The sequence below is a fragment of the Mirounga leonina genome, unplaced genomic scaffold (genome assembly GCF_011800145.1).
Source record: "Mirounga leonina isolate KUSES-001 unplaced genomic scaffold, KU_Mleo_1.0 Mir_197, whole genome shotgun sequence".
NCBI classification, from domain to species: domain Eukaryota; kingdom Metazoa; phylum Chordata; class Mammalia; order Carnivora; family Phocidae; genus Mirounga; species Mirounga leonina.
This window is the reverse complement of record NW_023270494.1, coordinates 7,894,729-7,920,687: the sequence shown is the minus strand read 5'-3', so window position 1 is coordinate 7,920,687 and position 25,959 is coordinate 7,894,729. Positions and strand designations below refer to the sequence as shown.

At 47.9% G+C, this 25,959-nt stretch overlaps 1 protein-coding gene and 1 long non-coding RNA gene across 9 annotated transcripts in view; both read right to left on the bottom strand.

The window, feature by feature from the left end:
• Window positions 1-25,959, bottom strand: part of SLC39A11 (solute carrier family 39 member 11) — a 559,067-nt gene that overhangs the window by 277,299 nt on the left and 255,809 nt on the right. For 7 of the 8 annotated variants that reach the window (XM_035026140.1, XM_035026142.1, XM_035026145.1 and 4 more), the window contains exon 7: window positions 24,661-24,730. In XM_035026140.1, coding sequence (XP_034882031.1) covers window positions 24,661-24,730 — 70 coding nt within the window. Of the gene's footprint in view, window positions 1-14,487; window positions 17,380-24,660; window positions 24,731-25,959 lie in introns of those variants that run through there. The other variant, XM_035026144.1, reaches the window with a different exon arrangement.
• LOC118024321 lies at window positions 17,876-22,974 on the bottom strand. Its single transcript, XR_004683075.1, has 2 exons — window positions 19,486-22,974; window positions 17,876-18,913 (listed from the first exon to the last, which is right to left on the bottom strand). It is a non-coding gene; the product is annotated as an uncharacterized LOC118024321 (long non-coding RNA).

The following is a 25,959-nucleotide window of genomic DNA, read 5'->3' as shown; positions in this document are numbered from 1 at the left end:
AGATGACTTAGCCGGGAGGGGGCGAGGGCGGGGCAATTCCGCCTCCGGCAGAGACATTTGGAAACCACGGCAACAGGCACCTCCCCAGAAGATCAGCGAGAACAGCCGGCCAAGACCAAGTTTACCGATCAATGAGAACGGCAGAACTCCAGCGCTAGGGGACTACTGCACATAGAATTCATGGCTTTTTTACCATGATTCTTTAGTCTTTCGAAGTTAATTTTTTTAACTGTCTTTTTTTCTTTTTTCTTTTTCCCTTTTTCAACCAATATCTTATCAATCCCTTTTTTAAAAAACATTTTTATTTTTCATTTTTAGAGTCATATTCTATCCCTTCATAGTAGTTACCCATATTTTTGGCATATATATATATATATATATATGTTGTTCTCTCTTTAAAATTTTGAGATAGTTTCTTCTAACATCAAAATATACCCTAAATCTCTAGTATATGGTTTTTTTCTACTCCCCTGCTTGATCACATTCTCTCCCTTTTTTTTTCTTTTTTCTTTTTTTAAATCCTCTTCGTTCTTTTTTCAAACAACTTCTTATCAATTCCTTTTATAAAATTTTTTATAATTTCCATCTTTACAGTCATATTCCATCCCTTCATCATAACAACCCTTATTTTTGTACATATATAAGTTTTTCTTTCTTTAAAATTTTGAGAGGCACTTTCTTCTAACAGACCAAAATACACCCAAAATCTAGTGTGCGGCACTGATCTATATACCAGCCTGATCATATTTGATCACATTCTGTTTTTTTTGTTGTTGTTGTTTTGTTTTGTTCTGTTTTTGTTTGTTTTTATCTTTATCTTTTTCTCTTTCTTTTTTTTCTTTTTCTTTTTTCTCTCTTTCCCTTTCTTTTCCCACTGCTTCAGGTCTTTTCTGATTTGTTTAGAGTATATTTTCTGGGGACGTTGTTACTCTGCTAGCATTTTGTTCTCTCATTAATCTATTCTCCTCTGGACAAAATGACAAGACGGGAAAAATCACCTCAACAAAAAGAACAAGAGGTAGTACCGACTGCCAGGGACCTACTCAATACGGACATTAGTACGATGTCAGATCTAGAGTTCAGAATCATCACTTTAAAGATACTGGCTGGGCTTGAGAAAAGCATGGAAGTTATTAGAGAAACCCTTTCTGGAGAAGTAAAAGAACTAAAATCTAACCAAGTTGAAATCAAAAAGGCTATTAATGAGGTGCAATCAAATATGGGGTCACTAACTGCTAGGATAAATGAGGCAGAAGAGAGAATCAGTGATATAGAAGACCAAATGATGGAAAATAAAGAAGCTGAGAAAAAGACAGATAAACAACTACTGGATCACGAGGGCAGAATTCGAGAGATAAGCGATACCATAAGACGAAACAACATTAGAATAATTGGGATCCCAGAAGAAGAAGAAAGAGAGAGAGGGGCAGAAGGTATAATGGAGCAAATTATAGCAGAGAACTTCCCTAATTTGGGGAAGGAAACAGGCATCAAAATCCAGGAAGCACAGAGAACCCCTCTCAAAATCAATAAAAATAGGTCAACACCCCAACATCTAATAGTAAAACTTATGAGTCTCATAGACAAAGAGAAAATCCTGAAAGCAGCTCGGGAGAAGAGATATGTAACCTACAAGGGTAGAAACATTAGATTGGCAACAGACCTATCCACAGAGACCTGGCAGGCCAGAAAGCACTGGCAGGATATATTCAGAGCACTAAATGAGAAAAATATGCAGCCAAGAATACTCTATATCCAGCTAGGCTGTCATTGAAAATTGAAGGAGAGATAAAAAGCTTCCAGGACAAACAAAAACTAAAGGAATTTGCAAACACAAAACCAGCCCTACAAGAAATCTTGAAAGGGGTCCTCTAAGCAAAAAGAGAGCCTAAAAGCAACATAGACCAGAAAGGAACACAGACAATATACGGTAACAGTCACCTTACAGGCAATACAATGGCACTAAATTCCTATCTTTCAATAGTTACCCTGAATGTAAATGGGCTAAATGCCCCAATCAAAAGACACATGCTATCAGATTGGATTAAAAAACAAGACCCATCGATATGCTGTCTGCAAGAGACTCATTTTAGAACCAAAGACACCCCCAGATTGAAAGTGAGGGGGTGGAAAACCATTTACCATGCTAATGGACACCAAAAGAAAACTGGGGTGGCAATCCTTATATCAGACAAATTAGATTTTAAACCAAAGACTATAATAAGAGATGAGGAAGGACACTATATCCTACTTAAAGGGTCTATCCAACAAGAAGATCTAACAATTGTAAATATCTATGCCCCTAACATGGGAGCAGCCAATTATATAAGGCAATTAATAACAAAAGCAAAGAAACACATCGACAACAATACAATAATAGTGGGGGACTCTAACAGCCCCCCTCACTGAAATGGACAGATCGTCTAAGCAAAAGATCAACAAGGAAATAAAGACTTTAAATGACACACCGGACCAAATGGACTTCACAGACATATTCAGAACATTCCATCCCAAAGCAATGGAATACACATTCTTCTCTAGTGCCCATGGAACATTCTCCAGAATCGATCACATCCTAGGTCATAAATCAGGTCTCAACCAGTACTAACAGATTGGGATCATTCCCTGCCTATTTCAGACCACAATGCTTTGAAACTAGAACTCAATAACAAGAAGAAAGTCAGAAAGAACTCAAATACATGGAGGCTAAAGAGCATCCTACTGAAGAATGAATGGGTCAACCAGGAAATTAAAGAAGAATTAAAAAAATTCATGGAAACCAATGAAAATGAAAACACAACTATTCAAAATCTTTGGGATGCAGCAAAGGCAGTCCTAAGAGGAAAGTATATAGCAACACAAGCCTTTCTCAAGAAACAAGAAAGGTCTCAAGTACGCAACCTAACCCTACATCTAAAGGAGCTGGAGAAAGAACAGCAAATAAAGCCTAAACCCAGCAAGAGAAGAGAAATAATAAAGATCAGAGCAGAAATCAATGAAATAGAAACTAAAAGAACAGTAGAACAGATCAACGAAACTAGGAGCTGATTCTTTGAAAGAATTAACAAGATTGATAAACCCCTGGCCAGACTTATCAAAAAGAAAAGAGAAATGACCCAAATCAACAAAATCATGAATGAAAAAGGAGAGATCACAACCAACACCAAAGAAATACAAACAATTATAAGAACATATTATGAGCAACTCTATGCCAGCAAATTAGATAACCTGGAAGAAATGGATGCATTCCTAGACATGTATCAACTGCCAAAACTGAACCAGGAAGAAATAGAAAACCCGAACAGACCTATAACCACTAAGGAAATTGAAGCAGTCATCAAAAATCTCCCAAAAAAACAAAAGCCCAGGGCCAGATGGCTTCCCAGGGGAATTCTACCAAACATTTCAAGAAGAATTAATACCTATTCTTCTGAAACTGTTCCAAACAATAGAAATGGAAGGAAAACTTCCAAACTCATTTTATGAGGCCAGCATTACCTTGATCCCAAAACCAGACAAAGACCCCATCGAAAAGAAGAATTACAGACCAATATCCCTGATGAACATGGATGCAAAAATTCTCACCAAAATGCTAGCCAATAGGATCCAACAGTACATTAAAAGGATTATTCACCACGACCAAGTGGGATTTATCCCTGGGCTGCAAGGTTGGTTCAACATCTGCAAATCAATCAACGTGATACAATACATTAACGAAAGAAAGAACAAGAATCATATGATCCTCTCAATAGATGCAGAAAAAGCATTTGACAAAGTACAGCATCCTTTCTTGATCAAAACTCTTCAGAGTATAGGCATAGAGGGTACATACCTCAATATCATAAAAGCCATCTATGAAAAACCTACAGCAAATATCATTCTCAATGGGGAAAAACTGAGAGCTTCCCCCCTAAGGTCAGGAATGCGGCAGGGATGTCCACTATCACCACTGCTATTCAACATAGTATTGGAAGTCCTAGCCACAGCAATCAGACAACAAAAAGAAATCAAAGGCATCCAAATCGGCAAAGAAGAAGTCAAACTCTCACTCTTTGCAGATGATATGATACTTTCTGTGGAAAACCCCAAAGACTCCACCCCAAAACTGCTAGAACTCATACAGGAATTCAGTAAAGTGGCAGGATATAAAATCAATGCACAGAAGCCTATACACCAACAACAAGACAGAAGAAAGAGAAATTAAGGAGTCGATCCCATTTACAATTGCACCCAAAACCATAAGATACCTAGGAATAAATCTAACCAAAGAGGCAAAGGATCTGTACTCAGAAAACTATAAAATACTCATGAAAGAAATTGAGGAAGACACAAAGAAATGGAAAAATGTTCCATGCTCATGGATTGGAAGAACAAATATTGTGAAGATGTTAATGCTCCCTAGAGCAATCTACACATTCAATGCAATCCCCATCAAAATACCATCCACTTTTTTCAAAGAAATGGAACAAATAATCCTAAAATTTGTATGGAACCAGAAAAGACCCCGCATAGCCAGAGGAATGTTGAAAAAGAAAAGCAAAGCTGGCGGCATCACAATTCCGGACTTCCAGCTCTATTACAAAGCTGTCATCATCAAGACGGTATGGTACTGGCACAAAAACAGACACATAGATCAATGGAACAGAATAGAGAGCCCAGAAATGGACCCTCAACTCTATGGTCAACTAATCTTTGACAAAGCAGGAAAGAATGTCCAATGGAAAAAAGACAGTCTCTTCAACAAATGGTGTTGGGAAAATTGGACAGCCACATGCAGAAGAATGAAACTGGACCATTTCCTTACACCACACACAAAAATAGACTCCAAATGGTTGAAAGACCTCAATGTGAGACAGGAGTCCATCAAAATCCTAGAGGAGAACACAGGCAGCAACCTCTTCGACCTCAGCCGAAGCAACTTCTTCCTAGAAACATCACCAAAGGCAAGGGAAGCAAGGGCAAAAATGAACTATTGGGACTTCATCAAGATAAAAAGCTTTTGCAAAGCAAAGGAAACAGTCAACAAAACCAAAAGACAACCAACAGAATGGGAGAAGATATTTGCAAATGACATATCAGATAAATGGCTAGTATCCAAAATCTATAAGGAACTCATCAGACTCAACACCCAAAGAACAAAGAATCCAATCAAGAAATGGGCAGAAGACATGAACGGACATTTTTCCAAAGAAGACATCCAAATGGCCAACAGACACATGAAAAAGTGCTCAATATTGCTTGGCATCAGGGAAATCCAAATCAAAACCTCAATGAGATACCACCTCACACCAGTCAGAATGGCTAAAATTAACAAGTCAGGAAACGACAGATGTTGGCAGGGATGCGGAGAAAGGGGAACGCTCCTACACTGTTGGTGGGAATGCAAGCTGGTGCAGCCACTCTGGAAAACAGTATGGAGGTTCCTCAAAAAGTTGAAAATAGAGCTACCATATGATCCAGCAATTGCACTACTGGGTATTTACCCCAAAGATACAAAAGTAGGGATCCGAAAGGGTACGTGCACCCCAATGTTTATAGCAGCAATGTCCACAATAGCCAAACTGTGGAAAGAGCCAAGATGTCCATCGACAGATGAATGGATAAAGAAGATGTGGTATATATATATACAATGGAATATTATGCAGCCATCAAAAGGAATGAGATCTTGCCATTTGCAACGACGTGGATGGAACTGGAGGGTATTATGTTGAGCAAAATAAGTCAAACAGAGAAAGACATGTATCATATGACCTCACTGATATGAGGAATTCTTAATCACAGGAAACAAATTGAGGGTTGCTGGAGTGGGGGGTGGGGTGGGAGGGATGGGGTGACTGGGTGATAGACACTGGGGAGGGTATGTGCTCTGGTAAGCGCTGTGAATTGTGCAAGACTGTTGAATCTCAGATCTGTACCTCTGAAACAAATAATGCAATATATGTTAAGAAAAAAAAAAAAGAAGGTAGCAGGAGGGGAAGAATGAAGGGGGGGAAATCGGAGGGGTAGACAAACCATGAGAGACGATGGACTCTGAAAAACAAACTGAGGGTTCTAGAGGGGAGGGGTGTGGGAGGATGGGTTAGCCTGGTGATGGGTATTGAGGAGGGCACATTCTGCATGGAGCACTGGGTGTTATGCACAAACAATGACTCATGGAACACTACATCTAAAACTAATGATGTAATGTATGGGGATTAACATAAGAATACAAAAATTTAAAAAAAAAGATAACATAAGCATATATATAGAAAATCCTAAGCAACCCACCAAAAAGAATTATGAGAGTTGGGCGCCTGGGTGGCTCAGTTGGTTAGGCGACTGCCTTCGGCTCAGGTCATGATCCTGGATTCCCGGGATCGAGTCCCGCATCGGGCTCCCTGCTCGGCAGGGAGTCTGCTTCTCTCTCTGACCCTACTCCCTCTCATGCTCTCTGTCTCTCATTCTGTCTGTCTCAAATAAATAAATAAAATCTTAAAAAAAAAAAAAAAAGAATTATGAGAGCTAATAAATGAGTTCAGAGAGGCTTCAGGATACAAGATAAAGATACCCCAAAAAAGGGGTATTTCTGTACACTAACAATAAGCCATCTGAAAATTAAATTAAGAAAATAATTCTATTTATAATATCATTAAAAAGAATTTAAAAATCTCTAGGAATAAATTTAACCAAGAAAGTGAAAGACTTGTACACTGAAAATTATAAAACATTACCGAAAGAAAGTGAAGACCAAAACAAATGGAAAAATATCCCATGTTCATGGATTGGAGACTTAATATTGGTAAGATGACAACACTCCCTGAATTGATCTTCAGATTTAATGCAAAGTCTTTCAAAATCTCAGCTGATGTTTTTTTTTTTTTGCAGTAATTGATAGGCTGATCCTATTTATATGGAATTTATATGGAAACACCAGGGTCACAGAATTGCTAACGCAATCTTGACAAGGAAGATCTAAATTGGAGGCCTAACACTTCCTGAATTAAAAATTTACTACAAACCTACAGTACACAAGACTGTGATACACTGGCATAAGATGCATTCCATCAATGGAATGCAGCTGAGAGTTCAGGGGAAAAAAGAACACCTCCCATTCATAGTAGACTGATTTTCAATATGGGTGCCAGATCAATTCAAAGGCAAAAGAAGACTTTTTTCAATAAACAGTACTGGAAGATTGGGCATTTATATGCAAAAGAATGAAGTTGAACCCTTATCTCATACCCTATACAAATACTAACTCAAAATGAATTAAATACTTTAACAGCCCAAACTATAAAATGCTTAGAAGAAAATGAGTTAATCTTTATGACCTGGGATCAAGCAATGGTTTCTTAGATATGTCACCAAAAGCACAAACAACAAAAGAAAAAAAAAAGAGATAAATTGAACTTCATCAAAATTTTTTAAATTTGTACTTCAGAGAACACCATCAAGAAAGTGGAAAAACAACCCTGATATAGGAGAACATATGCAAATCATATATCTGATAAATGACTTGGATCAAATGCATCAACAACTCTTGCCACTCAGTAATAAAGCCACATAATCCAATTTAAACACTGGGCAAAGGACATTAATCGACATTTCTCCTAAGAAGTCATACACATGGCCAATAAACACTTGGAAAGATGCTCAACGTCATTAACCATCAGGGAATTTCGAATGAGAACTACAGTGGCATCCCACTCCCCTCGAGGATGGCTGTCATCAAGTCAGACAACAACAAGTGTTGGTGAGGATGAGAGAAATCAGAACCCTCGTTTCCTGCTGGTGGAAATGGAAAATGGTGCAGCTGCTTTGGAAGACAGTATGGCAGCTCTGAAATGTTACACGTAGATGGACCATACGAGCCAGCAATTCCATGCCTAGGTGTCTACCCAAGAAAGCTGAAAATAATTTCCACATGAAAACTTGCACACAAATGTTCCTCGCAGCACTCTTCACAATTGTCCCAAAGTAGAAACAACCCAAATGTCCATCAGCTAATGAATGGATAAACAAAACGTGGTGCATCCATACCCTGGAATAGTATTTGGCCATAAGAAGAAGCAAAGTACTGGTATGTGCTACAACATGAATTAACTTGGTAAAAATTATACTAAGTTAAAGATGCCAGTTGCGGGTGCCTGGGTGGCTCAGTTGGTTAAGCGACTGCCTTCGGCTCAGGTCATGATCCTGGAGTCCCAGGATCGAGTCCCACATCGGGCTTCCCACTCAGTGGGGAGTCTGCTTCTCCCTCTGACCCTCTCCCCTCTCATGCTCTCTCTCACTCTCTCTCTCTCTCTCAAATAAATAAACAAAATCTAAAAAAAAAAAAAAAAGATGCCAGTTGCAGAGGTCCACGTGTTATAGGATATATACATATATATATGCAATGTCCCAAACAGGAAAATCTATAGAGAAGAAATTAGCTTAGTGGTTGCCAGGGATTGAAGGGTTGAGAAGAAATGGGGAGCAGGGAGCGATGGCTAAAGGAAGTACAGACTTCCTTTTTGGGGTGATGAAATGTTCTAGAATTGATCATGGTGATGGCTGCACAACTCTGTGAATGTACTAAAAATCGCACACTATAGGGCGCCTGGGTGGCTCAGTTGGTTAAGCGACTGCCTTCGGCTCAGGTCATGATCCTGGAGTCCCGGGATCGAGTCCCGCATCGGGCTCCCTGCTCGGCAGGGAGTCTGCTTCTCCCTCTGACCCTCCTCCCTCTCATGCTCTCTGTCTCTCATTCTCTCTGTCTCAAATAAATAAATAAAATCTTTAAAAATTGCACACTATAAATGGGTGAATTATATACTGTGTGACTTATATCACAATAAAGCTGTTACACAAAATGTTATTAGGTCTATTTATAGTGGCTATAATAAATGTTAATTTCTAAACCATTGTCTGGCACACTGAGAGGCATGTTATGTCAGGTACCCTTTTTATTTTGGTCTTCAGTTGGGGAATGGGCCCCGATGGGTCATGTGGAGTTACTGAAGATGTCCACACATTATATGGCACGCCAGTCATAGCGATGACATCACAGTCATATTTAATGACATAAATTGCTTGTGTGTTACTAACAGCAGATGCCACGAAGAACGTAAAGTCAGAAGAGAGAGACACGCTCTTCCAGCGGCGAGCCAGTCCATGGAGAAGCTTCTACCCCATCCTGCCTTTGCACGCTCCAGCCACCGGAGAAGGAACGCAACCACAGCCATAAACATCCACGCCCCTGCTGCTGAGTGTGTCCACAGCTGCACAGTGGAGCCCCACCCAAGACCTTGACCTTCACTTCTATTTACTCCTCAATGCAACCCTGTTTTTACAGATGCAGAAACTGAGGCTTAGAGAAGAAAGCATGAGTGTGAACGCTGTGCTTAGGCTCCAGACAAGACCCCGTTGTGTTTATGGAGCTGCTGCCCCCAGACTGGCAGGAAGGCGGGACCCCCCTGGAGCCCGTGATGTGCACTTCTGTCACTACCCCAGGTTCAGATCTGGGGTCACGGAGCTTCCCATCTACCTGAAGAGGGAATGTGGCTGGATGCATGAGGCCAACAATGAAAGGTTCGTTTGGCCAAACAACTGACAGAAAAGTCTGGAATCACAGATCTTTATATGCACATATTCCAAATCACCTCACCTGGCCTCACTGTCTCTCCCCAGTTCCTTTCTACTCTCCCTCATGAAGGGCCAAGCGAACAGCACAGCCACTCAGGGGCCTGGGGGACCAGGAAGTTCAGGTTGGAAGCACACCCCCCCAGTACCCGGTCAGGGTCCAGGGCTTGGGCCCTGGGAGCCTGTGAGGGTCTGCGCTCCTCTGGGCAGAACCCGTGTGCTTGATGCGGCCCAACATTAATTGGCAAATAAGAAACACCAGGGCAAAGTTCCTCAAAAAATCATTCCCTGTGCTCTAGCAATTCTACTTCTGGGTATATGCACCAAAGAATTGAAATCGGGGTCCTGGAGAGAGATTCGTGCACTCATGTTCATAGCAGCCTTATCATGAGAGCCAAGAGGTGGGAGCAGGCGGGTGTCCACGGACGGATGAATGGGTCCGCAAAATGTGGTATGGCCGGACGGTGGGATATTATTCAGCCTTAAAAAGGAAGGAAGTTCTGACCTGCTGCACCACGGATGCATCCTGGCGACCTCAGGCTCTGTGAAATACGCCGGGCACAAAGGGCCAACCGACCGAACGACTCCACTCATGTGAGGTATAGAGGGAGTAGTCAATTCAGAGACAGTAGATTAGTGGGGGCCTGGGGCTCAGGGGAGGGGGGCTCGGGGGCTCTTGTTTAATGGGGACAGAGTTTCCATCTTGTAAGATGAGAGTTCTGGAGAGGGATGGTGGTGATGGTTGTTCAACAGTGCCAATGTACGGAATGCCGCCGGACTGCACTCAAAATGGTTGTGACGGTAGATTTTTACGCTATGTTATGTTTTACTGCAATTAACAAATTTTACAACAAAACGAAACACCGTGAGGGGCTGAGAGAGACCTCATGGAAAAAGGAAAAAACTTTTTTTTCCTGTTCTTTTTTTTTTTTAAAGATTTTATCCATTTATTTGAGAGAGAGAATGAGAGAGAGCGAGCACATGAGAGGGGGGAGGGGCAGAGGGAGAAGCAGACTCCCTGCCGAGCAGGGAGCCCGATGCGGGACTCGATCCCGGGACTCCAGGATCATGACCCGAGCCGAAAGCAGTCGCTTAACCAACTGAGCCACCCAGTCGCCCCTTCCTGTTCTTTTTTTAAAAAAGATTTTATTTATTTGAGAGAGAGAGAGAGAGAGAGCGCGCGTGCGAGCACGAGCCGGTGGGGAGAGGGGAGCAGCAGAGAGAGAGGAAGACTCTCCGCTGAGCCAGGACCCCGAGATCACAGCTGAAGGCAGACACTTAACTGACTGAGCCACCCAGGCGCCCCATTTTTCCCCTCTTTGAACAAGGGACCCTGCATTTTCATTTTGTGTAAAGTCCTGAAGGTAATGTAATAATCTGCCCTCATGGAAAATAAAGCCGGCGTTTCCTTCCTTGTCGCTCGTCTGTAATGAAATGCTCACCTCCGGCCAGAGACGCGGGCTGGGGAAGCATATCCGCCTTCACGAGGGACAGCTGAGACGGGGGGCTTCCCTCCCCTCCTCCCTGGAGCACCCACAGCACAGGGGAGCGTGCTCACAATGCCGCCGTGGGCCCTGTCTGGGGTGTGACTGTCACGCCTGGTCCTGAGCCAGGGGTCAAGAAGCGCCGCTCTGGGATCTAGAGAAGACAGAAGCGACAAACCCCGACTTCCTCGGCCGGATGCAGACCCCTCCCTGAGGCCCAGGTGAAGCCCCTCCCTCAGCTGTCTTCATCTTGTCTGCGGCCCAGGGCCTGGGGGGCGCCTGGTGCTGGCCGACCGAGTAGCACCGGGGATGCTAACTCTGCTGTGATCGGAGGTGGTCAAGTGGGGAGCTGGCTGGAAGTGGCTGAGGCTCTGTGGCCAACGGGCAGAAGAGTAGCTTTTCTGGGCCTCAGGGCCCACGGCAGTCCCTGAGTGTCATGTGGGGACACGGGGCATTTTGGCCTCTGGTCCCCGGCGGGCAGGTATGGTCTGACCTTAGTGAACGGTGGGGGCAGGGTTGGGGGAGGGCTTTGGGCAAGTCACTTTATTTCCATTTTCCTCCTGCATAAAATGAGGCTCTCCCAGGTCGAATGCAAAGTTCTGAAAATGTTCACACTCATGGGCTAAAGCACCTGTAACGTGGCCTCCGTGGCTTCTCCAAGTGCTTCTCCCTGAGTGGACTCAGGTCCTTGTTCTCCCTCCTGTGCAGCCCCCTGAGCAGCCGGGCCCCGGGGCCGGGGCGGGGGGGATCTCTGGGTTGCCACCCTGCCAGCAGGCAGGCATGAGGTCACCCCAGCAGGGAGTGGGATGCAGGCTCGGTGTAGGTGGTCTGGGCGGGGCCCCCAGCCCCGGGTCTGGGCAGAATTAAAGCCCGACGGCCTATCTGATGGAATTACACCGAGGAAAGGAAATTTGTCTTTTAAGAACAAGCGACAGGCTGATGACTGAAGCCCCAAAGAATTCTGTGGTTGAACCTTTTTTGTTGTTGTTGTTTGTTTTCTAGCACAATCTGTCTCTGTTTCTGAGCCGAGTGCTGTGCTCCCCACGACAAAGGCCTCTTTCTTACGACAATTTAATAGCTCCAATACGGGGGACAGCCCTGACTCTCCCATGGGCCCATGTCTGAAGGCAGCTGCTGAGCAAAGAAGAAAGCCGCCGCTTTCCTCCAGTTTGGTCCAAACTGAACCAAGAGAGACTTAAGGAATCCAACAAAACAGAACCATAACCTCCTCCCGAAATTAAAAAAATATATATATATGAAAGCTCCCCAGGGGGTGAGGGAAACAAACATGCATCCGGATAGAGAGCAATGTGGATCAGAAGCGGCGCGCCGGGCTCCGCGTCCTCCGTGGATGGAGCCGAAGAAAACCAAGTGGGTCTGAGGATGGAGAGGATGCGGATGGGGAGGGTGGAGTCCCGACATGTGAGTTGCCTGTGGTCGCCGGAGCCCAGTGCCACTAACAGGGTGGCTTCGGACCACAGAGATTTATTCTCACGGCTCAGGAGGCCACACGTCCAGAGTCGAGGGGTCAGCAGGGCTACGCTCCCTCCCACACCACTGGGGAAGGATGCTCCCTTGGCTCTCCCAGCTCCTGGCGGCTCTTGCCATTCCTTAGCATTTCTTGGCTTGTAGCTACTTCACTCATCACTCCAACCTCTGCCTCTGCCTTCATGGGGCCGGAGTCTTCCCTCTCTGTGTTGTCACGGGGCACTCTGCTCCATGTGTGTGTGTCTTTTCTCTTCATCTTGTAGAGACACTGGTCATACTGGATTTAGGACCCACCCCAATCCAGCAGGACCTGATCTTAACTAATTACACCTGGAAAGACCCTATTGCCCAGTAAGATGGCATTCACAGGTGTGGGAGGCTCGGACTTTAACACACCTTTCGGGGGGGCACACAATTCGACCACAACACCATCGCTCAAAAACCCCGGGGCTTCTTTCCAAGCAGCCTGTCACCTCCTTTTGTTCTGGAACCCACAGGACAGGTAACTTGCTCTATCTTCCCAGTGACGTAGCCCAACCATCCATGCTTTCCAGGAGGTGAGGTGGGGAAGTGGATCATGACATCATGGCCACCCAGAGGATTTCTGTCCTCTCTCTTCGGAGCTTTCTCCTCTCCCCAGTTCCTTCCCTCAGCATCTGGCTGCACGGAGACACCAGGCAAGGGGTAAGGGTTCTTACTGCAGGGGTGGGCAGCATGACCTTTGACATAAACACTTGCTGCCCGTGGGACTGTCTAGAAAGTCTGTCCCTCACTGCGGAGAGTTTATATGCGCCTCTAATTCCCAACATGCCCAATGAGACAGGATGTTAGAGAGGCGTATGACAATGGAATCATACCTCCTACCGCCAACTGGAGGGCCTCTGCACAGGGCGTTAGACGCTTTTTTTTACAACTAAGCAGAAACTCTTTTCTGCACCACTCTGGGGGGTCAGTTTTGAAGTCTCTGTGGTCACGGCAGGTAGGTGACTTGGGGGGCAGGAGAGGGCAGTGATTTAAGGCACAGGCACCAGAGCCAGACTGCCGGGGTGCAAATCCGACCTCTGCCCTTTCCTCGTGTGTTTCCGGGCGCGTTCTGCATCTGTAAGATGAGGATGGCCATTTCACAGGGGCCTCAAGCAGTGGCTGATACACAAGTCGAGGAGCACGGGGTCTGCACACGGAAAGCACTCCGTCAGTGTCAGCTCTCATGACTGTCCCGGGGTTGCCAGAGGCAGGGAGTGGGGTGGTGGCTAAACATGGGCTTCTGCATTGGCCGGACCTCCGTTAAACCCTAAGTCTCGGGGTGCCTGGGTGGCTCACTCGTTAAGCGTCTGCCTTCAGCTCAGGTCAGGATCCCAGGGTCCTGGGATCGAGTCCCACATCGGGCTCCCTGCTCAGCAGGAAGCTTGCTTCTCCCTCTCCCACTCCCCCTGCTTGTGTTCCCTCTCTCACTGTCTCTCTCTCTGTGAAATAAATAAATAAAATCTTTAAAAAAAAAAAAAACCCTAAGTCTTCCACTTGCCATGAGCCTGACCTCACACAAAGTTCCCAGGCTCTGCGTCCTCGTCTCCATCCTGGGATGGCAGCGAGGACTATGACAGCCGACCCTAAGAGGGTCACAAGGGCAAACGAACCGAAATGAAGACCACCACCCCAACCAAGCCATGCCTAGAGCTCCCTTAGCGTCTGCTCTGGAAGATGCTGCGGATCTCCACCTCTCCTTGCTTTGGGAGGCCGGACGGGGCAGTGATGGGCCCCTCCAAACGCACCCATGCAGGCGACGCCCTCTGTCTGGGAGCAGCCACTTCTCCCTGTTGGCCACACAAGGGGCCGTTTACACTGTGGCCCCCTCCTCCCCCACCACTGCCTCCAGCCACCCCCACCCAAGTCCCTGGCGACAGGGTTGGACATCTTGGCACGGGGGACCGATCTCCACACAACGTGTGCTCTGTTTAGCCTGCGGCGGGCTTGGGGGGAGGCACGGACCCTACAAAGCTCTTTGAGAACAGCAGTGTGGTTTCTTTGTGGCTTTCCCAGGCGCTGGAGACGACACAGACTTTTCTCTCCTCCGTTCCCATTGCCGCCCTGTCCATCCCCCTGCACAGCTTGGGACAAGCCACTCGAGGTCTAGAAGGAGTCCAGGGAATTGTGGGGCAACGGGGAAGTGGCTCATGCCCTTGGCAGGGGCTGTCCATTACGAAACCATCTACAGAATTCCGGGCAGGCTGTCAACCACCACACCCCCGCCCCCACCATCCCGGGTGCAGAGCCGACCATGCACAGCCCGGACCTGGGTCCCGTGCAGAGAACAGAAGAGGTGGCTCAGGCTCCATTCCAGGCAAGGGTGCAGGACAGAGAAAAGCATATGCTGCACAATAAAGGCTGAGCAGTCCCAGAGCAAGGGACAGTGAGCATGAAGACTCCATGCTGAGACATGACCGGAAAATCAGCCTGGGAGGGCCAAGGGGAAGTCAGGGAAAGGATGCTAGGCAGGGGGCCCAAGGCACTGGTCAACAGAAGCAATGTCAGGGCCAGCCACACACACCGAGAGACCCCCACATTCCTGGCCTGGGGCGTCCAGGCCTGTGTGGTCCCATGTAGACTGTGGAAGCCACTTCCAAACCAGTTCTCCTTCTGGGAGGCAGGGGGCTGGGAGCTCTTGTCCTGGACCATGGGCTGGGACAGGAATGGGCTGGGCATCTATCTGGAGTGTCTGCAGTGGGCAGGCCAAAGACACTGTTATCGACACTACTACTACGATGACTATTGATGATTATTAATATTGTGGGAATTTGTAGATTAGGAAACGGAGGCACAGAACAAAAACCAACCCGTTCAGGCTGTACAGCAAGTGGCAGAGCCAGGATTTGAACCTGGGTGGTCTAGCTCCGGGATCCATGCTCTTAAATATTCCACGTGTTCTTGAGGTGCGCTAGACTGGGGAGGGGCGGGGGCTGCACCAGCCACACCCCGCCCCCATGCCTTCTCACAGGCCTGTCTCACCGTGCCCTGCGCATGCGAGCAGCTGTTGGTGGGAGGCGCTCTATCTCCCTCCCCGTGAGTGACACCTGCTATCTTGGTGGCCTTGGAAGCAGGTGCACAAGGGTCTGGGGTTGACTGTGTCACTGTTCCTTGCCTTCTCTCAGATCATATCCCAAACCCACATCGGGCAAACAGGCACTCCACTCCGTGTGTCTGTATCAGGATTTACACCCTGTAATTCAGATGTACGTTAAAAATTAATCTTTTTTCCTATGATATTATCCTGTCCTGGAGAACCTCGTTTCCACACAGTAGCAGAAACAGAATTAGTCAATTAAAAGGAATTCAGTGCCTTCCGGTATCAGGTCCTTCTCCAAGAGAAGGTGTTCTCTTTCCGGGTAATGCCAGGAATTCAAGTGTCAAGATCCCTGGTAAGACCTCCCTCTGTCACCCTGCTTCCTCTCCGGGATGGCTTCTGTATACAGGGGAAGATGATAGGGCAGGAGGACGCAAAGGAACATATTTGCAAATACATCATCCCGATTTAGAGAAACTGATTTTCAACACAGTTTACAACACTGTAAGATTTTCAGCAGAGCTTGATACACAGTAGAATAGAGCGGATGGCCAAGATGCCCTTGTTACATTGTCCAGTGGGGCTCAACCTCACTAATCTGTATGAAGAACATAATTACAAGCTTTTCATGTTATACGTTGCTCTGAATTTGAATGGAGAGAGAGAGAGAGAGAGCGGGAAAGATGAAGACAAGTAAATCCCTATCTGGAAGGTAGAAAGGACTTTGTTTTTTCCCGAGTATATGAACTAATTTCTTTGGTGATGAGTACATTTTGAACAGAGAGATCCCTCATAAAAGAACTGATGGATGGTGAGAGCCTGTGATAGTGACTTTCTTTCAATGTCTTTACTTTGCAAAACATAGAAGGTGGCAGTTCTATGTCCGTCTTCACATACACAGGGGATGTTTTTATGTCCCACAAAAGCCCAACAGTGCCAGGATCCCAGATACACCCCACCCCTCTTCATGCAATGCCCATGGAAACTGCGGTGTAAGCAGTAAGAGTCAAGGACACGGTCGGATTGCCAGGGGCTTGCTCACCCGAGTCCCACCTGCTTGACCCAGAGGTACCACCGGAAGGACAGTGTGCTGAAATGAGCACATTTCCTAGTAATCCTCGCAGGCATTTTTCTATCTCTGTAGAACTGTGTGTGTGGAGGGATGGATGTGTGAGTAGGCACACACAGCCGTTGGAGATTCACATCAGAGAATGTCCCCATCCTTTAAGGGAAACCATCTTTCAGAGTGAGATATGGCTCCCCAATCTCGTACCAGCAGGAGGGGATGAATGACCGTTGCTGGGCTTCCTGGCGAGGTCACTCCAACACAGCAGATGGTCACCTTAGACGCGCAGCGAGCAGAGGTGTGAAGAGTCCTGACTTCCAGAACACCCCCAAACCAATCGGATTTCTCTTTGTCTCTTTCCTGGGGGGGGGGGGTGCTCCTTTGTTAAAATGATGTTATTTGTCACAGCTGTCCTGGGAAGTGTGGAAAGTCTGCCAGATACGTGGGTGAAGCCAGACTAAGATGAAACAGTTTCTCACAGACAATCTCAGGTGACAGGTAAGTGATCAGCAGACTTTCATTCATCCGTGCGTGCATCTCTCCATCCAGCCAATGCCAGGATGTAAGGGCAGCAGGCCCCCCGAGGGGCATGTTTCCCAAATGAATGGCTGTGAAGGTCCGGATTCTCTGCCTCATCAGCTGGAGAGTTCCCGGGTCTCCAGGTAACAATGACATCCATTTGTCTGCACAGACCGGGGGACATGGAGGGCAAAGTGTCAGAGAGGACGCCCCTACCCCCCCGAGAGGATAACCTGGTCAAAGAAAAACCTTGGCAGGACTAGGGGACAAAACACAGCTGGAGGTGCCTTACTGTCAGGATGTGGTTACTTTTTTCATTGCTTTCTGTCCCACCTGCTCTTGCAGGAAGCATAAAAACCCACGGGAAGGAAGAAGGGGCTGGGAAAAAGAGTGGCAGAGGGCAGTAAGAACGCTGGGGTTTGGACAAGGACCCTGGAGACGGAGCCTAGACATTTCCTTTCTGGCCCTCACTTCCCAGCCCCCATCCCTTCTGGCTCCTGGTGGTCAAGCCTCCTGGAGCAATGCACCTGCAGACTGTTCTCCGGAGGCAGGTTCCATCCAGAGCCCCCAGGTGTTCCAAGGATGGGAGGGGCACTTCCTGAGGTGCGATGGGGACAAGGGGGAAAAAAATGTCAAAAAACCCCAAAAAAACCCAACCCCACACAAAACCCTGTGGGGAGTGCTCAGGAATAGCGCTGCGGAGTGAAGGGCTCTGCAATGTCCCGAGGAACTGCTCAGTCCGCGTCTGGCTCCACCCAGGTGTGTGGCGGGCTTTTAGGCTCATCCTTGTTACGTTCACGACTAATATAATAACTTTTATAACTTTTTTTAAAAAAGTCATTAGAAAAATAAATGCGTTACCCCTAAAATGTCCTAAAGAAAACACTAACGGATTTTGGGGTGTTCTGCAGTTAGATCAGTTCGCACCACCGTTTTCCTCCAGGTGCCACAGTCACGGGCAGAGGGGCTTCCTGCTCTTTCCCTGTCGTTCCGTATTCCCCTCCTTCCTGGCGGGTGGGTGGGGGGGAGCCACACCAAAGCCTTGGTGTCAGGCTGAGGCGGGACAGTAAGACGGCGGGGGAAGAGCCCTCGGTGCTGAACTGAATGAACTATCAGATGGAATACAAAGATGCTATGAAAATGCACACCAGATTTTTATAAACTTGTATATAGTACATGGTCTTCAGCTTTTGTAGGTATGACTTCTGCGGAGGACGCCTGCTGCTTCTGACATCAACGTGTCTCCACTGCTTCCTGCCCCCTCTGTCCCTCCGTCATTGTTTGTACATCACCTGGTGACAATGATGTCAAACCACAGCATGGTGGCGCTCTGTGCCACCTGCCTGCTGCTTGCAAACTCCCCGGTCTCTTCAGCATTCAGGGTAAAGTGATCACTGTGCGGGAGGGCTGGAAAGAACAATTTCAGAGACAGCGCTGCCAATAGATAACTCTAGAATTCCAGGCAAGGTAGCCTGTTCCCATGCTGGGGTTCCGCTTCTCAGGCTGAAGACCACTCTCCAGAGAGACCGGGCTGGGCTCTGGCTTCCCCTCGGGGGAATGGTAAGACCCAACTCCATGGGTGGGTGGGGAGGTCAAGACCAGCAGCCTGAGGAAGGACAGTCTCCTGAGAACTTTCTGGAAGTCTGGGAGCTGGTCCTGCCACAGAGAGGTCAAGGGGCCTCGTAAGAGCAGCTTGACCTGTGGAGGCGGTTACAGGAGGTGTGAGTGAACTATGATGGAGAAGTTTACACTTCAGTTCTCCAAGACCCCTCCCCACCACAACAGTGACGCCTGCTCTTGACCTGCCCTACATTTAATTTGCAAACCTGTTTTCAAGAATTTACTGGAACCGAAGTAGGGGAACTAGTTGGACAGATAGAAGCACGTAAGTAATAGGTGACTTCCAAATACAGACCTACTCACCAACTGGAGACTGTTGACTAATGACCAGGAAAATGTGTCTCCTGCCATTTTTGTTTCTAAACAAATGGCTACTTAGTTGACCAATGACTGCTGTCTTAAGTGATCATTAATATACCAACGTATGTATTGGTTTTCAAGCCGGGGAAAGCATATATCTGACTTACGACTTACTCCTTGATCTGGGAGGCAAACATATACTTTAAAATTTTATTTTGATGTCCCCGCTGCCCCCCGTAACTTAATGACCTCATCTTTGGTCAGAAGGCAGGCTAATCGACCTGGCATCCCTTCCCAAGCATCTGGGTGTGGGTTAGCCTTAGGTGGTTGGGGCACACGTCCAGGCGCACCTTGGGGATGTGGCTTGTGGATCATCCATGGCATACTATGAATCTGCAGCCAGCCAGCCTCCTCGGCTCCACGAAGCCTGTTGCACCTGCTGGTCGGGGTGTGTTCAAAGATGACAGACACCTCCCAACGGGTGTGCTGAGTCAAAGCCTACATAGGAATTGGTATGTGAAGCAAAATGCTTATGCGTAAGCAGCTTCGCTCTCCCTGCTGGTTTGAATTATACCTGCCACAGAGTTGAGTGAGAGCGGAGGGCATGTTTCCTCTCTGGGGAACACGTTCTTTGGAGGTAATGCCACTTCAGAAAGGAAAACTGTTTAAGCAGCAAACACCCCAAGGACATGTGGTCTGAAGAATTTGTTTGTGGTGAAACCAGAAGAAATTGCTATGGGGCCAGATCAGAAAGAAGAAAGCCGTGTTTCCCTTGAGCTATGGGCTGCCCTTTGAGGCCTGAGATTCTTTGTAATTCAGGGGGACGCTGAATTCCAGATGAAGAGCACCAGGCAAGCTGTCCAGTGAGGAAGGAAAGGTGGAGGGAGCTCAGGAGGGCCTTGGGGAGGGCACCATAAAGGTGAAGTGACAGCGTCCGAACACTAGGTGGCAGAAGCCAAACACAAATCATGCGCCTGCGGTCTGCCCGAGTCCAGGTCAGAATTGAAGCTGGTGCCTTCTAGGGAGTATTTCTTTGTACCTTTCTCTTCTTTCCTGGTGGCTGCGATACCATGTGGGTGGGAAGAGAACCTCCTGCTTCCAGATGCATTATACACAGGGCACAAGAAAGAGGTTGTACAAAAGTTAGCGGGCATGCATCAGAGCGTCTGATGACAGATCTGGACTAAAATTATGGTCTTCCACAAGATTAGGGGTCTACAGACTGTCTGCAACGGGCCAGATAATAAATATTCTCAGCCTCAGCCTCGAGATTCTGTGGCAATTACCCAACTCAACCAACACAGCACAGAAGGAGCGACAGATGATAGGTAAAACACAAGGGTGTTGGCTGTGTTCTAAGAAAATGCCATTTCCAGAACCGGGTGTTGGGCCAGACCTGGCCCATAGGCTGCAGTTTGCTGACCCCCTGCACGAAATGTACAGCAGCGAGCTTGACCCATGCGTAGCCCAGGCACGTGCCAGCTACCTTCGTTCCCAAGTCCATGCAAATGCGTACTGCCTCCCTGGGGACCCTTCCACGGCGCCACGTGATTACCTATATCTCCCTGTTGCCTGGACCTGATTCTCCCTTCTCCCTTCCACACGACAACAAAATCAGCCGACAGCTGCCTTCGGGCGGTTCTGCACTGAAAACCTCTTCCTCCCACTGGTCCCTCTTCATTCCCACACCGTCACCGCCTCCCTCGTCGTCCTGGGAGCTATGAAGGCGCAAAGCTGTGGGTAGTCAATACCGATCTGTTCGAGGGCTGAATTCTTCACACTGGTCAGTCTACCCCTTCCCCCCAAAATTATCCCATCAGAGCCAGATCGCTGTTCAAATCACCTCTTGGGTTTTGTCATGTCCCTGCATCAGAATGCACCCTAGCTGCCAACCTCTTGCTCAATGATGGGCTTCCTCAGCTGTCAGGCTTGTCTTCTAGGAAGCACCATGTGAACTCCATCCTCACCTGGCCCTAAAAACGCCTTGGGGACCAATGTGGGTACTTGTTCACAGTGTCCCCTGTCTCTGTCATCTCCACCTCTCCGGGATGCCTGTCCCCACACTCCTGATGAAGTACCCCGCGTTCTCGGAAGCGCCCCCGACGGGAGGGAAGAGACACACATTGGGTTTGTATCCCTCCCTCGGCGCTCACGCTCCGCTAATCTTATGGCCCGCTCACCGACTATTTTGGCTATCTTTTCTGTGATTTTCAGTTATGTCGCATTGAGGTCAGACCGTGGTCTGAACAGTATCGATTTGGGGGCACTCTGACCTCTGCGGCAGAGCTCTCGCCTCAATTTTGGGAAACACGCCCATGTGTGCTTAAAGAGAATGGAAGTTTTCTAATTGCTAGTCTGGGGCCCTGCATCCGTCCGTGATGGACATGGTGCTAACTTTTCATCTGTTTTCTCAGTGCCGGAGAGGGGGATCATAACCACTCACCGGGACGGCGGTTTTGTCTTTTTTTTTTTTTTCCTTGCAATTCTGACCATTGTTCTTAACCAGTTTGAGACTTACTATTGCTAGGTGCACACAGATGCACAGGGGTTACAGCCTCCTGGGGCGCGGTTTCTCTTCTTGGGAAGTACTGGCCTTTATTCTTTATGAGGCTTTCTGCCTCAAAGTCTGTTTTGTCTGATTCTAAAACTGCCATTCCTGCTTTCTTTTGGTCAGCGTGTACCTTGTATCTTTTCTCGTGCCTTTATTTTCAACCTCCCCGTGTCATGTGTGAAGCGAGCCGCCTCTGTATCACAGGGGGCTGGAATTTTATCAAGCAAAACCTGTCTCTTTGACGAGATGTGTTTAATCATCTGATGACTTAGCTCTTGTAGCCCACCCTCCGGCATTATTCGCCTGTCGCTTTCTTTCTCCTTCTCCCTCGTTCCCTTTCGACGACCGCCCGCTGGTCCCCATCCTCCCATGGAAACTCATTTGTACTGTGAGCGAAGGGCCGAGAAAGCTCACAAGCCTGGGGGCTGTTGTGTGGTTTCCCCCACTCAAGGGTAAGATCACAGGCATTTGTTAAGGAGAAACCCAAATCATGAACTAGATATGGATTTCTGGGTGGGGAAAATGGGCTGAAGGGTGGGGTCTGCTTGAGGGAGACCCTCTGGACATAGCAGTGATGGTGCCAGAGCTCTCACATCTCTGCCCCCCAGGCTGTGGCTGGGGGTGGGTGCAGTGCGGGGGCGTGAGAATCGCCCCCGCCCCCCGCCTCCCGCCCAGCAGTTCATTCAGCAGGGGTTTTGTGAGGCTGAAAATCCTGAGGCCTGCAGCCCCAGCTCACTCCCAGTGGGATGGGGAGGGTCCTGTGGAGGGTTTATATAACTCCGAGACAGCCTGCTTCGTCAAAGGGAAGGGAGGAGCTGGGTTGGAAAGGTTTTTGCTCTACTTTCTTCAGAAATATTTATCAAGATGAGCAGAAAGTACAAGTGATAGAAGAGAGGGCCATCCGAGTTGACATCTCGATGTCCCAGGAGACACGGCGCCACCGGACTGAAGGCCCGGCCTGTGAGCGCAGGGACGGGGGCCAGGGCTGTCACCTGCGGGCCACAGACCTACTGCAACGTGCGTGGTGCCTGTGCCCTGGGAGGACCTGGCCTGTGGATGCTTCCAGGGCCAGCCCCTCGGGGCCGCTGTGCCTCCCTAGCTCCCACTGACTCGGAAGTTTCTCGTGGTCTAGGCAAGGCCAAGATCAACACGGCTGTGCGGGGGACACAGAGCCACACTCCCCGGCGCCCCCAATCCCCCCCACCCCATGTAAGAAGAGCAGTCTGCAGGGCATTATCATTCACCGTTCACCCTTGATTTTGGTGACATTTCTCACATTATACAGTTCTCCCCACCGCCCCCCCCCCATCTACCTCTCATTTGGTTTTCACAATGGACATCATGTTAACAGATGACGCTGGAGTGACTTGCGGGCCTGGCAGGTGGGAATGAGAAGCTGAGAACAGGGAAAATTTCGACTTGGAACATGCCAGCCCACACACACATCTGGGGCCTCAAGGAGCACACATGTCCCCTAACACGCAGCATTAGAATTTAAAGACGGGCAGAGGCTACACCTAACACCCAGGGACCCCATGTCGGCCAAGGGATAGCTAGATGGAGGTGATGGGGCATAAAGAGGCCTCACGCAGGTTCGGCCGCCGGGAAGCACAGGAAAGGGGCTCTGGGAGAAGCGAGTTCCTGACAAGCATGCGGGATAGACACAGGGTTGATCGCCGAAGGAGACGGGACCATTGCCTCATGGGAGGGAAAGAAAAGGTCGATTTTGAGATTGCCTCAATCAGAAGGCAGTGAAATGAGCTAGATGCAGGGGTCAGAAACCAGTGGCCCCTGGGCCATCTCTGTAATGTGAGTTTCATTTTTAAAATAATTGTGCCCTTCGATAGTGCATGCACTGCCTAGCTGAGATTCACCTCCATCCTTACCATTCCCAATGGTCTCTACCCAATGACTGTGTCCACGTGTTTTCTTGCCCCTTAGTCTCCTGAAGTCACCTGACTTTGCCAGCCTTGGATGGAAGGCTCCTCCCTGCTCTCCTCCAGCCTGGAGGCTGTAGTATTCATGGTTTTGTAGGCATGGGGGACCGTGTAGAGCCCATCTCCATGATGGCCAAAGGATAAGCCCTTTTGTGGTCCCAAGGCTGTAGCCTCATCTAGGCGCTTTGTAATGCCAGGGAGGTAGAAGGGAAGAAGAATTTATAAGGTATGGTGATTATCTATGGAAGACTGCCTATGGAAATAAGGAGTGGGGGATAGCAGTGAGTTTGGTTTGGTCAGCTGGGGGCAAGGCGGTGCTGGGGAAGCCTGCAGGAGGGGCAGGTTTTGCCAGATGGCAGATGGGGAGGGGGGAGGCAATCAGCTGAATGTGGGGATCCCAAGAAACATCTAAGTGGAGATGTCTGCAAGACAGCTGGACCTGGAGGACTAAGCTCCGGCAAACAATCAAGGCTGAAGACCAACGCTGGCATCCCCAGAAAACAGATGGAAAATAAAGTCTTGGAAATGGAGAAGGTTCTCCAAGGGGACTGCACTAAGTGGGGAGAAAGGGAGCCCCAGTGATGGCTCCTGGGCAACATCGACATTTCCAAAGGGGCCACAGGGTGAGAAGCCCGCAGGAGAACCTGCAGAGGAACAGACACTAAGGGGGGACAGGAGGGGAGTGCAGTGTCCAGAAAGAGGGGGGGGGGCTTTGAAAGGAGGGAGCAGGTGAGAGCATCAGAGCTGGCTCTGTTTTTTTTGTTTGTTTTGTTTTTGGTGTTTAGTCTTTATACATTTAAAGGATTTGGGGGATGCAGGTGATTATATCCATGTGGGTGTTTTCAAAGTGGTTACCCATTAGATAGCTTATCTGACAAATGGCGTACACCTGCTTCTTTGATGGAGTTCCTCTCTCAGGTAAGCCTCACCTGACCTTGCCCCCACTTCCACCAGTGGGGCTGGGGGTGCCCGTCCAGGTAACAAGCATTTCCAGAGCACCGCTGGGTGCCGCGCCATGCTCTAGGGTCCTGGCTTACCTGGCACTCTCGAAGGTGGCTGATGCCGTCTTTCCTACAGCCCCAAACCCAACGCCGACAGCAAGACCCTCTGAAACAGACATAGAAAAAAAACCATGAGGGGTTAGGAGCAATTTTCAAATAAGGTTCATCGCCATCACTGTGTCAGGTGAGACTGCATGAGGCTGCCAGTAACAGAAAATCCACGTAACAGGAGTTTCAACCAGGGGGTTGGCCAACAATGGTCTGGGGGCCAAACCTAGCCCACTGCCTATTTTTGTTCTTAATAAGCTAAGAACGATTTTTACATTTTTAAATAATTGGAAAAAAATCAAAGAAAGAGTAGTATTTCATGACACATGACAATTATATAATTTTAGTGTTCACAAAGCTTCATTGGCACACTGCCATGCTTATCGGTTGACAAGTTGTCTACGGCTGGTTTTGCGCGACATCAGCAGAGATGAGTAGTTGTGACAGAGACCGTATATTTAAAGACCTAAAATATTTACTGTCTGGCCCTTTACAGGAAGAGCTTGATGACTGACTCCTGAGCTAAACACATAGGGTTTTATTAGCTCAAGCGACAAGATATCCAAGGTTGATGTGGTAGCCCAATGATGTCTTCCCAGACGTTTGAGGAGCCATCTTGAAATGGTAGACTGTCCCAGTCTACTCTGGGAAGGTGTGGCTCTAGTCTAGCTTAAGCTTGAGGATGTACAAGATGATTCCCCAAGTCCTTTCCAGAGGGACTAGTGAGCCGGCCAAGCTTACCAAACCCTGACTTTGATCACACGTGGAGGACAATGCTGGTCTATGAGTATCTGATAGAGAGGGAAAGATTATGGAAAAATGGAACTGTCCCAGTGGCCTGGGATCAGTGGGCTAGTCCCATAATGTTAAAACACTTTCGGGGCACCTGGGTGGCTCAGTCGTTAAGCGTCTGCCTTTGGCTCAGGTCATGATCCCAGGGTCCTGGGACAGAGGCCTGCATCGGGCTCCCTGCTCAGCGGGAAGCCTGCTTCTCCCTCTCCCACTCCCCCTGCTTGTGTTCCCTCTCTCACTGTGTCTCTCTCTGTCAAATAAATAAAATCTTTAAAAACAACAACAACAAAACACTTTCTGATATCTGTGGGAGAATTTAAAGACCCCTTCTGAATCAAGGCCAGAAAGAGGACTACCAATTTTGGTCAGAATCAAGACCAAGGGCTTTTGGGGCCAGGAGGAACTTTTGTGTTGTAAAGAGAGAAGAAGGGAAAAATCTACTGAGTGAGAAGGGCTTGTTTTCTTTTGGGATTCACTGTCTCTCTGAAATGCCTC